Here is a 13,424-nt window from a genome sequence, read left to right as displayed (position 1 = left end):
TTTGCTTGGTTCTTCGCTGTTACCATGGGCCTTTTTGGGGTTTCACTCTCATTTTTATCAATGACGTTTACATCTCAGAGTTGGTTTTCAAGCTTCAGCAAGGTACTTTTGGAAGTGAGAAAGAACTTTAAGAAATCTAAAATCTGCCTGAATATGTAGTATATAGTTGTCTTTCCCACCCCTCCCCCCCTTCATGGTAGCTGAAGAACTTTCTATTTGAGGTTAATTTCCCATTTTGGAATCTTTGTGGGAGGTAAGACTGGAGCCTTCTACAGAAGCTGCAAGGGGACAGGCATTTTATTTCCCGGTTACTGGCAGCTAAAGTCTTGAGCATTTCACCTTGGCTTAGGTAATAAAATTCTTCCTGCTAAGACTTAGAATCTTAAGGCATGACCAGGGATGATTTTGGTTAATGTGACTCCACTTATATTTGCTCTAAAATCCGCTTCATCTCTACCATATAACTCTACATCTACCATGAGATAAATGTACGTTCCTTCAGGCAGTTAGTTATAAATACAGAACGTTTCCTTGGCTTGTATTGGTTTCAGAGAGGCATTTATTCTAAAAGTATGATCATTTTTTTCAAAATAAAACCTGTTGAATTAGAACATTCATTTTTCCCTGAGCAAAGAAAGCACCTAGAAATAGCCTATACAGTGTACACGTGGTAAAATGAATTAAGCTGAAATCAGGTTTTTAGAATTTTCACCCAATAAATAGCTCTGAGTAGTTGTCTTTAGCAAAGAGAAAAACGTTCAGACCACAGAGATTTTTATGCAAGGCAGATGTTACCTACTTAATGCCGCACAACCTGCAGCTGGGAGCACAAACGTGTTCTCAGGAAGGTGGCGGCGGTGGTTCTTTAAGAAGGGAGCTATCCCAGGCTATTGATGACAAAAGTCTGGCTAACTTCTCCTTAATGGTGCCTATTAAGCCTGAGAAGTAATCAAGAAGTGGAACTTAGTGTGTTGGGAATTTGAAAGTGGATACTTAATACTGTGAATCTTCTAGAAAGAGCAGAGAGCTAGAAAAAAGCAGGGGCTCATGAGCATGGGCCTGCCTATTGCAGCATCTTTGTGAAAATCACAGGGACCGAGCTGAAGATCAACGCTGTAACATTATCCTTGGTAACATTTACGGTCTGCTTCATATTTATTTTTTTTTAGCAAATTATCAATCTTATCATTGTATAAAGATACTGTCGCTGATAAAAAGCAGGGAGTATCCTACTGGTCTCCCCAGGAGCTCTGGTTTTGCTTAGGTTAGGCCATCAGGTGTTCCCAGGCGGTTACAACACCAGATCTAGAAGAGTCATGAAAATAAATGTTAGAAAAACAGCTAATGGGCGACAATCATAATACTGCTCAGCGGATGTTTATAAGGGCCAGTTATCCTTATGTTTAAAGAGAGAGCTGTCTAGCATGACCCATATTATCCACGATGACCTGATGGGTCCAGGATGAAAATGTAAGAAATTCCCAAGACCTGTATATAAGGCCATCACTGTTGTTATGTCAAGGTACATCATAGCTCTTCTTTTTCTCTTTGAATGTATGTTGTGTGTGACTTTGTGCTCAGAGAATGAATGGTTATGGCTGAAACAAAAAAATGCAGCAACCAGTAGCACATGAGGCTCCCCAGTCATGGGATTGAGATAACAGGTTTGTTTGTTTTTTTACTAAAACACTTAGTGTAAGTTTTTATCAAATCCCCCTCTACTTTGTAATGAGGCAAATACACCCCCCACCTTGGTTACCAAACCCGCCAAGACACGACAGCAGAGTTATACCATACTTCTATTTGCACAGTGCAAGAAATTCCATCTTTCTTGTCCTGAGTTTATGCCTTTGAGGATGAGAGGGAGACCCATTTGTGCTTTCCTCACTGGTTTCTCACATGGTGTAAGCACCTGGCTGTGCTGAGTGTGATTCTGGTACTGTTTTCTAACCAACTTGAATCTGCAGTGGGAGCCTGTTCCTTTATCTGTTGGCGGTCCAGGGAAGACTATTTCCGAAGCTGAAGAACAAAGCTAACTGGCTTCGTGGGATTTATCAGGAGACCATAATTCTCTCTCTAGTGAGGCATGTCACAATCAATTTTTGGGCTTGAAGAAAGAAAGTGGTCCAGGGGACCAATAACGGTCAAGAGGACAACTCCGGTTTATAATATGATTTTAGTTAATGAAATTGCATCACACTGTTGGCTGGAAGCCCTGAATTGTAGGTGTACTTAAGAATGAGGACACCTGGAGACCAAGGCTTCGGCTCCTCTATCTGACGAAACACAGGCTTTCGTCGAGATAGAAGGCGTAGGCAACCACAGTCGGTTTAACGGTTTTAGGAACTGCTTCATACTGAGCAGACAGTGCGTGCCCCTTCTGCCGCGGGAGAGCTGACATGCTCTTGTAAGAGAAAACTCAGAAGAAAGTGGATCTATTGCAGAGCAATTTAAAATAAGAAAAGCCTGATCTATCTGGGGGGAAACTTGTTAGAGTTTAGATTCACATTATCTGTAGTAGAAGCAGCTTTGCTGGTATGACTGCCATTTCCTAGGCATTTTCTATACACCCCCCCCCTTCATCATTACAACAATGCTGAGAGATAGATATTGTAATATTTTCTTCACAAAAAAAGGAAACCGAGCTTTAGGGAGTATAATAACTTGCTCACAAAGATAGATTCTAATGTAGAGTGGGTAATTTCAAAAGTTTCTGGGACCACCCCCATTGTCCGGCCTCTCAGGATGTTAGTTTTCTTTTTTACTGTTTTATATTCAAAGAGTTTATATTGAAAGCCTGGATGTGATGGAATGATTTAATTTCCTTAGTCAATGGTCTTTGCTTCCATATCATTTTGAGGAATGTTGTCAATAAATCAGCAAAATAACCATCTTAGAGCCTTAAAAAGCCTCCATTCAGTGAAGGTCTGAAATAAACCAAAATGATTGTTTTCATCATTTTTAATCTCAAGTAATATATTTAAAATGAATACAATTAAATCTGGAGAGAATAATTTTGTTACTGTGCAGAGTTGAGGTCCCCTTCAGTTTAAGGTATGGGGTTCTACTCTATGCTCTTAACATCATCGTGCATTTTTTAATGGGTGAAAGTGTAATATCTAAAATAAGTGATAATACTTCAAACATGTTTTAATTTGAAAAATGCTTCTTTCCTCTTAAGAACCCTGTTGTCTTTAAGATTTGATGGACTCTATCTTTAAATGGAGTCTTTAAACTTTGAATGCATAAAAATTCCTGAAATGATCTCCATGTTGTTGTTATCTTAGATGTGAGCTTGTAATGGATATAGTACCAAGCTGGGGACCTGAATTCGAGGCCTAAATAGTCAGAAGTTGGTTGTGTATAGGCGTATAAGCTTCTTAACTTTTCCATATGTTTAATGTTTTCACTATAAAATGAGTTTAAATAGAGGATAGTTAGAAAGGAGACTATTAAAATTCTCGAATTTTAAAAATACAAATCTGGGTTCTTTGCTGCCTCTAAAAACTATACTTACCTAAGACCACACACATGCATCAGGACTATAGCATATTTTTCATTTCAACATCAATCTGAAATGAAAAAATGTCTTCTAAGTCATAAAGTATTTCATAGAGACTTGCAGAAGGTATACACAAATTTGAACCTTGCTTAGGGGAAAAGATTCTTGTCAAAACATAGCTTTATATTAAACTTTTTATTAGCCATCATTCACATTTATTTGTTTTTATACTGTCCTTGCCCTTAGAATTTACAGTGTTCCAGGAAAAATAGGCAAGAAAGAAATGACAATAGTTAGTAAGTGCCAGTTACTGGGTGTGCACAGAATAATGTAAGGGCTAACGAAGAGCTTGAGCGCCAGGGAAGGATTCCCAAAGGAGGTAGGTGAAGCCTAAATTGAATCCTGAGACTTGACGAAAGATTTAGCCAGGTTGGAGTGAGCATTAGCCAATCTGGGATGAGTCATTATGTGCAAAATCCTTGAGGTAAGAGCAAGCTGAATATACTTGAAAAATTGCAAGTAGTTCAGGAGAACCAAAGCAGGGGGAACAAGAAGTAATGGTAGATCCGACTGGAAAGGAAGTCAAGGGTCCAAAGTCTCTATTACAAAACGAAACTTTAGATGCAATGGAGATAGAGGAATGTACTATTTTGTGTTTTACAAAGGTTATTTTGACCTCTGTGTAGAGATGAGGTTGGGTGTGAGGCATGGAAGGTGGGGCGACTGGAGACGAGAGACCAATTGGGACATTGTAATTCAGGCAAAAGGTTGCCTGAATTTAAGTACCAGTAATGTAGAAGTAAGTGGGGAGATAGAGATACTGAGGTGTTAAAACTGATAGGTTTTGGGATTTGGAGGGGTGTGTGTGTGTGTGTGTGTGTGTGTATACATGTGAAATCAAGGATCACTTGTTATCTTCGACAATGGATGAATGGTGATATTCATAAATTTAGGAAACAAGAGGATGTTGTAAGGGGAAGATTTTGGGCATGTTGAAATTAAATTTCTTGTGGGATGAGAGAGCCCCATGAAAAGTTGGATAAAATGCTTGGTTGGGAAGGAAGAGATCCTGGCTAAAGGAAGAGATTTGGATATTTAAGGCATGTCCATGGCTGAGAACACTCAGGAAAAATGTAATATAATGAAAAAGCAAGGAAAAAAAACTCTGGAAAAGAGGAAGTTAAAGGATGGCTAGAAGAGGACAATATGAAATAGAGGAAGGAAAGAATCCTAGAAGGACAAAAGGTAGAAAATGATAATATAGATACCAAAGAAATTGTTCCAAGGGGGAAGGGATAGTTGTGGGTATCAAGTGTTTCTGTAGAGAAGGCTGGTAAGGACTGAGAATTACACTGCTGGTTCTATTTGCTCTTCATTTGAAGATCAGGATGAGGGGTAGGGATAGATCACCACATAATGCAACACTGATTTTGTCTGGTTCAGAAGGGCCTTTTGCCATTCCTCCAGCGGCTGTGCCAAGTATGTTTAGAATGGTAGATAGAGGTGGATCCCTGGATATAAATGACTTGGAGTCAATGTAGTAGATGGGCATTATTTTTAAGGAAAAAATCCGTCAAGCAAATAAAGGGTAAGGAGGTTTAATAAATTATATCCCAAATATTACAGGGTAACAGGACAAATATTTACACCAAACATTGAGAATCAAAGTCAATGTTGTAACGTGAAGTCCCAGAGGCCAGCTCATTAACCCAGCTGTGAGATTAGTGCAGAAAGACCATCTAAAGGGCTAATGCAAACAGCAGAGGGTCTACTCTCCCAGTGCTCCAGACAATCACATGTGCGCAAGTGTCTCAACTCCATCTGTCTCCCTCTTCTCTAGCAATTACTGAAAGATTGGCTATTCAGCAGCACTGTTCTACATTTGCTGGTTATAAAGCAAGAAAATCGTTATAAGCCTGCCTTTTCATCATCGTAATTGAAAACACAACGTTTTTAAATGGCAGTATGTTACAATTAAAAATCTGAAAAGCAGCTCAAAAAAATGAAGAGCGTTAGAATTGAAGGAAACATTTGTTGCGTGCAATTGTTCCGTTTGTCTTGTATGATGTCAAAAAGGAAAGTGTGCATATGGATAAGCATAACAAAGAGTAGAAAAGGGTTACAAAACTGATGCTTTTTGACAGAATGTAAAAAAAAAATAGTCCTTTTAATAACTGAGTGAGACTCTCAGCAAAATCTGCTGGAAACAACTTCTAGGTGAGGTAGTTTTATTTTTCTGGGATAAAGCAACCTAATTCAGCTGTTGTAGGTCAGTAGTAAAGGAAGGGACTTGTCAGTTGTTTTATGCTGAGCGTTTTAGTGCTGAAAGTGATCAAACTATTCTAGCAAGCCAGCAAGCCAACTCCTCCGATTTTTATGTTTAGAACCTCACTTGGCCTGAATTTTCGTGAAGGTGAACATGGTCTATTTCTCAGCAGAATTGAAAGAACAGGCTTTCATTCTTCCTCTGGAGTTCTAACCTTATAAATTGCTACAAACAAGATGGGCTAACAGGTTTGGCCCTAGGGTGTGAATGTAGAAATTTGAAGAGAAATCAGAATCTCCCAGGGTATTAAGCAGAAAAACAAGGTGCCGGAGCTCAGTTTGGCAAACTAATTAGGACTTTGTCAGGTGCAATACAGTCAAAAAGAAACAAAACTTCACTAAAATGTTAATACTCAGAGCCCAGACGTGCCTGGCTTTTAAGTTTTTAAATTCCAGTTAACGTGCAGTGTGATATTAGTTTCAGGTGTATGCTACAGTGATTCAGCACTTCCCCACATCACCCAGTGCTCATCACATAGTACTCCTTAATCCCCAACACCTGTTTAACCCATTCCCCCCCCCCAACTGCCCTCTGGTGATTATCAGTTTGTTTGCTAGAGTTAAGAGTCTGTTTCTTAGGGGTGCCTGGGTGGCACAGCGGTTAAGCGTCTGCCTTCGGCTCAGGGCGTGATCCCGGCGTTATGGGATCGAGCCCCACATCAGGCTCCTCTGCTATGAGCCTGCTTCTTCCTCTCCCACTCCCCCTGCTTGTGTTCCCTCTCTCGCTGGCTGCCTCTATCTCTGTCGAATAAATAAATAAAATCTTAAAAAAAAAAAAAAAAGTCTGTTTCTTGGTTTGCCTCCCCCCAACCTTTGCTCATTTGCTTTATTTCTTAAATTCAATATCGTGAATTTAGCTCCAACATGTTGTTGCAAATGGCAAGCTTTCATTCTTTTTTTATGGCTCTTACCTCTGAATCACAATAGAGAGGAGGTGCGTTGATGGAACAGCACTTGGAGGCAAAATCTGAGCGCCTGTCGATCAGCCCTTGGAGATCCATGGAGCTGGCATCAGGCAATTGAGCTCTTAATCGCTCTGCTAGTCTGAAAGACCATATTTATGTAAGGTTTTACTAGATGTATTTTATAAACCTTTCTGATGCAAGATGACAACCCACTTCAAGTCTTTTACAATTAAAAAAAATGGAAATAGTTGCTCTTAAATATCAGATCTGTGGAGTGATTTTCAGTGACTCAATTTGAGGTAAGATAGTGAAATCTCCATCTCTTTTAAGCTCTTAAAAGTAAAATTAAAATTTGCTGGATTTGAATTCCCATCTTCCCCCTTTCATTTGTTCAATTATATTTATATGGACCACTTCCTCTCCTATTCCTGACTTTTCATCTTCTCTCCAGTACTAGATTTCAAGCTCCTTAAAGAGTATTTCCCTCATGGGACTTGGTCACCTTGATCCTTTTTCTCTTCTCTCATTTTATACAATTTCCCCCTCAGTGTGCCTCCTTCTCAACTGGCTATGTTGGAAAACACAAGGTTAGAAACTTTGGCTCTTGTTTTTAGCTCTACTATAAGTTAACTTTCCATCTAACTTTCAAGATAATTCTAGGACTTGTTCTCTGTATTCCCTCCCAATTTGAATGGTCTATATTATCTTGGTATCTCTCTATGCTTATAATGGGCAACTCAGCCTGTTTTTATGACCTTCTCCAAGAACTACTTGCCAGCCTACTTGTGGGCAATGAGAGGTGGTAGAAACCCAAATTTATCTCTGGGGAAGGTAGATGCTGGGAAAAGACGAGAGGGTGAGAGGGACTAGTTTGCTCATAAAAACATTACTGAAAGGAGCAGGTCCCAGTTGGAAGGGGAGGCAAGTCAGACCAGAAGGAACTCAGAGAATGGAGAAAGAACAAGTGTGGGTATGTGTATGTGCAGGATTTCAAATACCTGGATGCAGTTGTTAGGGATTTGATTTCATAACCACAAATGTCAATTCTATTCCATTGCTATTCTTAATGTATTGAGATTCTATAAATTGTCAGTTGCCCAATGCAACACTGGAGTACAAAACTTGTGTTATCTGCTTAATGTTATTGTATACTGTTCTCTGATAATTGGGAAATAAGCATTTTGACTTAAGGCTCTCACAATTTTTCATTTTCTTATAGAGCTTTGCTAAACTAGGCTTCATGGGCGTCACTGAAGGAAGTGACCTACTTTTGGGATTCTTAGGTCTCTGTGGAGTTCCATTCGTGCTTGCCTTTGGCTCATGCTGATCAAGACGATTTGGAATGGATCTAAGAAATCTACTTACTCAAGTTGGGAACGCCATGGGTGTTTAGGAACCCAGTAAAATTTGTTTCACTAGCATGGCCTTTCTTCTCGTGCTTGAGAAACATGACTATTGACTGTTGTACAACATTACTAATGACGAGTTATTTTCGGTTTATAGAGAACTCATGCTGGTCGTGGGTGGTACTACACCTGATTGAAAGTTTGGCTTGTCTTGTCAGACACAATATGCAATGAAGTTAGGTAACCTTTTTTGGCAGTTTTACAGTTCCCCGTTATGTGTAGCGACATTTACATAAGCTTTAGGGCACGAATGTTGATGAACTCTGGGCTAATTTGGTATTTTTTGAATCAAGTTCCTGCAGGTCTTGTAATTTGTACTTCTGTGGCTGTGTCCTAATTGACCTCTCACCTGATACACATGACCTTTTTCCCCTCTGAAAAGGACTCCATTTCTTCCTACATAGGTACTGGATTCCACTTTTTAAAGCTCTTGATAGCACCTCTTCTTTCTATTGCTCACTTAGCACATCTTAATCTTCAACTGTACTTGCAAATCACAATACCAAACTATTATTGATAAAATGTAGAGAGAACAGCCAGAAAAGTGCCTTACTTTTTCTTATACTCAGTAAAAGTGTTTTCTGAATAATCTGCACATAGTTTTTGTCCTTTGTCAATGAAAGAAGATAACTCCTTTTTCAGTTGAGGGCCCTGTGAGAAAACAATTACGTACAAAATTATTTGTCTTGAAGCATTGTTCTAGAAGACCTTAAATCAGAATTCCATTTGATGTATTAGTATGTGTGTTTCTTACTTATACCACACATTGGCAAACATTTTCTACATAAGGCCAGATAGTAAATATTTTAGGTTTTGTAAACTATATATAGTCTCTTTTGTAATTACTCAACTCTGCCAATATGGCACAAAAGCGGCTATAAACACTGTGTAAACAAGGAGGAAGGCTGTGTTGTAGTGAAAGTTCATGAACATTGAATTTTGAGTTTCACATTTTTTGTCATAAAATTAAAAACCATTTAAAAATATAAGCCCATTCTTCGCTCACAGGCCACACAAACACAGGCGGTGGGTCAGATTTGGCCCATGAGCTGCAGTTTTCCAACCCTTGACTTCTACCAAGGTTGGTCAAGAAAATGAAGCGAGTGGTACCTGAGCATTCATACAACCAGTGGAATCTTCAGAGTCACAGCATTCGGAAAGGCTTTTCAGGGTTGGCTCAAGTATTTTACTGAGGAATACTTCTGGAAGATGTGTTCTCCTACTTAGTTCAAATGTATACCTGGCATGAGAGGGAAAGGAGAGAATGCTCTTTAACATGAGTAGAGTTGGGTATGTGTGTTGTGTTTGAAATCGGACCTCTATTATAAAGGCTAATCACCTGGCTTCTGCCTGGTAGTTAAAAATAATAGATTTAGGTAAAACTGACTCCAAATCAACAGGTTTGGGGTTAACATTCTCATCGAAATGCAAATTATTAGTAGTTGCTTTGGAGCTATTCTGATTAATACTGAATTAAAACTCTGTATGTACTATACATACACATATGTATATATTCTATATAAACATGTCTATTTCAAATGCATATGGAACTAGCTTTTGTGGAACTGTAATACAATGCACCCCACATAAAGCATCAAGTAGGCACCTTGAGTAGCTTTTCCGTGAAAGTAGATTTGTGTAACTCCTTCCATTGTCTTATTCCTTTGTTCTCTCTGCATTTAGGAAAATATTTAGACAAATATAAATTAGTCTAAAGTTAGCCTAAATTCTAATATTGGTAGTTTTCTGACCTGTTAATCCAACTTATTTGTGAAATATTTCTATGCCATGGGTATGCATATGCTTGTAGCTTATGCAGCTCATGGTCTATGAACATATGGCGTATTTTAGTTCTCCATTGGATGAAAACAGATGAATGGGAAGAAATGGTAAACCTTTAATTTCTTTGTCTTTTAATGCTAGTGAATATCAATACTGTCAAGAAAGAATTAGTCCGATCAACTCTACTTACTGATCTATGGCTTTGGTATTCCCTTTCTCACACGCGTCGGTACTTGTGGGCAGCTCAGCGGCTGGGAGCTCGGGCGTGGGAGCAGCTGGCATGAAGTAAGTGCACACAAACACGTCCATGGGGGTTTTTTCTTGACAACAGTCCTTAAACTTAGAGTTCTTTGTGGATAAGTTGTCACAGATTTTTACTGTGTATTCAGGCAGCTATAAAAGCAATTGTGAGTTGGTGCAGCGTTAGTATCTGGTTGGCCTCAGTGGAAATAAGGAAGGCTTAGGTAGGCTTACGAGCCCTGGCACGGTGTATACGAAAGGTTCCAAGTCAGGTTGTTGGAAAACGTCTCTAACACAGACCTGTTTTCTTAGTGGAAAAAGACCAGGCACGACAACATACCTATTTCTAAAGAGGTCCACAGACTTGGAGAAACCTTTAGGTAAAGCAACTGTTCAAATTCACATCCACTGGAAAGGATTATTTAAATGAAAAAATGGTGGGGAAAAATTGACCGAGTTATAACAGGTATAAACATGAGCAGTTTCCAATAATCTAATGGTTGCAATATTGTTCAATAGAACTTTGTGATGAAATGATTTGTATCTATACCGTCCAATACTAATGAACATTTGGAACGTGGCTCGTGGGGCGCCTGCTGGCTCAGTTGGTACGGCGTGGGGCTCTTGATCTCAGGGTCATGGGTTCCAGCCCCATGCTGGGTATAGAGATGACTTAAATTAATTTTAAAAAGAAATTTAAAAAATGTGGCTGGTATTACCAAGGAGTTGAAGTTTAAATATTAAGTTTTAGAAAGTATAATTAAGTTAAATAACTTAAGTTTAATTATAATTACACTGCATTGGGCTGTGCAGGTAGAATAAGGTCTCAGGAGTTAGATGATCTTGGCCTTGTGTGTGTACTTTGCCACTTACTAGTTGTAAGACTTCAAATTATTCACCCCGGTTGATCTTGTTTCCTTATCTATGAAATGGAGTTAGCAATACTCTTAAATGTCACAAGGATTCATTGAGCTGATGTGTGTAAAAAGCAACCTTGAGTGTCCGCCACTCAGTACGTGGTCCAGGTTGAGGATTCTCTTACCTCCTTGGCCATGCAGTCCTCAGAGGGGGACTCACAGCACTTGGAGAGGATTGTGTTGATCTCTTCAGCTAGTGGCAAAACATCCTCCAGTTCAGCAGTTGGCACTTTCTGGGCTAGTTTTATGAGATGGCTAAACAGTTACAAATGAATTGTTAGCTCAGCCACATTCCATTTTCTTGGTTTCATTATGAACCTACCCCCCCTGGAGGAATAATACCATAGTTTCAACTCTTTGTCCCCAATAGCTGCATGGAACACATCTGTGTATATGATGGACCCTATGTGCTAGAGCCGCTATGCACAATTCAGTCACCCCCAGGAACCATTTTGTATTTTAATACTGATATGGCCCTTTTCTTCTTGCCAGATCTACTACTTGAAGCATGACTTTAAAATGTTCTAAAAGAGCAATGAGGCACTAATGTCCCTATTCATAAGGCCAATGTCCTATTTTTGTGGCCCCTTCATTGTCCTTTCAAAAATGGTTTATAGATTTTAGAATTTAGAAACTACAGATTAAAAAAAATACCTATGGCCCTAGATCACAGAATGAATAAATGTTGATATTTTGCTGTATAACCCTGGAGCATTTTATAAGGGTTATCAAGTATTAAATATTTCATAAGGGATTATACCCTGCCAAACTATTCATACATTTGCCTTGTTTCCCTTAACATATCAGGAATAGTTTCTGTAGTAAGTATTCTTTTTATATTGTGGGACAATGCTTAACCTTAAGTTTGCCATGTTAACTATTAAAGTGTATAGTTCAGTAGTGTTAAATTTATTTACTGTAAGTAAATATCTGTAAATATAACAGATCTCCAGAATCTTCTTATCTTCCTAAACTGGAGCTGTATGCCCATTCAACACTGACAGCCTCCCCCCAAGTCTTTGGCAGCTACCTTTTTACTTTGTTGCTATGATTTTTCACTACTTTAGATACTACACAGAAGTGGAATCATACAGTATTTGTCCTCCTGTGACTGCTTATTTTGCTTAGCATAATGTCCTTAGCATTCATCCCTATTGTAGCATGTGACAGGATTTTTTCAAGGCTGCATAATATTCCAATTCTATATATATTACATTTGCTTTATTCATCTATCAATAGACATTTGGATTTCTTCTACCTCTTGGCTATTGTGAATAATGCTGCAATGAACATGGGTGTGCAAATCTCTCTCAGAGATCCTACTTTGAATGCAAAAGTAGGATTGTTGGATCATAGGATTCTATTTTCAAATATTTGAGGAAAGTCCATACTGTTTTTCATAACGGTGGTATCATTTTCCATTCCCATTAATAGTGCGCAAGAATTTCAAATTCTCCACATTCTTGTCAATATTCATTTTCTGTTTTGGTAGTGGCCATCCTAATAGATGCAAGATGACATCTCTTTGTGGTTTTGGTTTGCATTTCTCTTATGATTAGAGATGGTGAATGTCCTTTCATATGCTTGGCCTTTTATATATCTCTTGGATAATTGTTTAAACAACTCAATGAAACAGAGTTGAATACTTTCTTATTGAGTTATGGAAGTTCCTTACATTCTGGATATTAAACCCTTGTTAGATATACTCGCCAGTATTTTCTCATTCTGTAGGCTGTGTTTTTACACATGGAAGTTTAAGTTTGATGTCCCATTTGTCTATTTTTGCTTTTGTTGTCTATTCTTGTTTTTTTTATAAGAAATCATTGCCAAATCTAATGTTCCAAAGTTTTCCCTTTTGTTGACTTCTGAGAGTCTTACAGTCTTAGGTCTTATGTTTAGGTTTAATCCATTTTGAATTTTAATATATGTATAAGGTAAGGGTTCAATTTCATTCTTGGATATCCAGTTTTCCCAGCATGATTTGTTGAAGACCCTGTCCTTTCCCCATTGTGTAGTCCCAGCACCTTTGTTGAAATTCATTTGGCCAAATATGTAAGAGTGTATTTCTGAGCTCTCTGTTCCATTAGTCTATATGTTTTTTAAATGCCAGTCCCATAGCATCTTGATTGCTATTGCTATGTAGTATGTATTGAAATCCTAAAGTGTGAGGCCTCGAACTTCGTTTTTCTTTTTCAAGATTGTTAGGGCTATATAGAGTCCCTTGATATTCTATATGAATTTTAGCATGCTTTTTTCTATTGCTGCAATAAATACCATTGGGATATCAATAGTGATTGCACTAGATCTGTACCTTGCTTTGAATAGTATGAGCATTTTAACAATATTC

The 13,424-nt window shown here is 38.4% G+C and overlaps 1 protein-coding gene across 1 annotated transcript in view; it reads right to left on the bottom strand.

The window, feature by feature from the left end:
- Positions 1–1,131: 1,131 nt before the first annotated feature.
- The window catches only part of GC (GC vitamin D binding protein), a 30,400-nt gene continuing 18,107 nt past the window's right edge, over positions 1,132–13,424 (bottom strand). Inside the window, exons 7-13 of the mRNA XM_045789325.2 lie at positions 11,203–11,332; positions 10,111–10,313; positions 9,249–9,378; positions 8,692–8,789; positions 6,739–6,871; positions 3,518–3,572; positions 1,132–1,305 (exon numbers count right to left, since the gene is read on the bottom strand). Of these exons, the coding sequence (XP_045645281.1) occupies positions 3,543–3,572; positions 6,739–6,871; positions 8,692–8,789; positions 9,249–9,378; positions 10,111–10,313; positions 11,203–11,332 (724 nt within the window). The 3' untranslated portion in view covers positions 1,132–1,305; positions 3,518–3,542. The remainder of the gene's footprint in view (positions 1,306–3,517; positions 3,573–6,738; positions 6,872–8,691; positions 8,790–9,248; positions 9,379–10,110; positions 10,314–11,202; positions 11,333–13,424) is intronic.

Source organism: Ursus americanus, chromosome 8 (genome assembly GCF_024610735.1).
Source record: "Ursus americanus isolate L20-20 chromosome 8, mUrsAme1.1.p, whole genome shotgun sequence".
In the NCBI taxonomy this organism is placed as follows: domain Eukaryota; kingdom Metazoa; phylum Chordata; class Mammalia; order Carnivora; family Ursidae; genus Ursus; species Ursus americanus.
The sequence above is the reverse complement of the archived record's forward strand: the minus strand, read 5'-3'. Positions and strand labels throughout refer to the sequence as shown.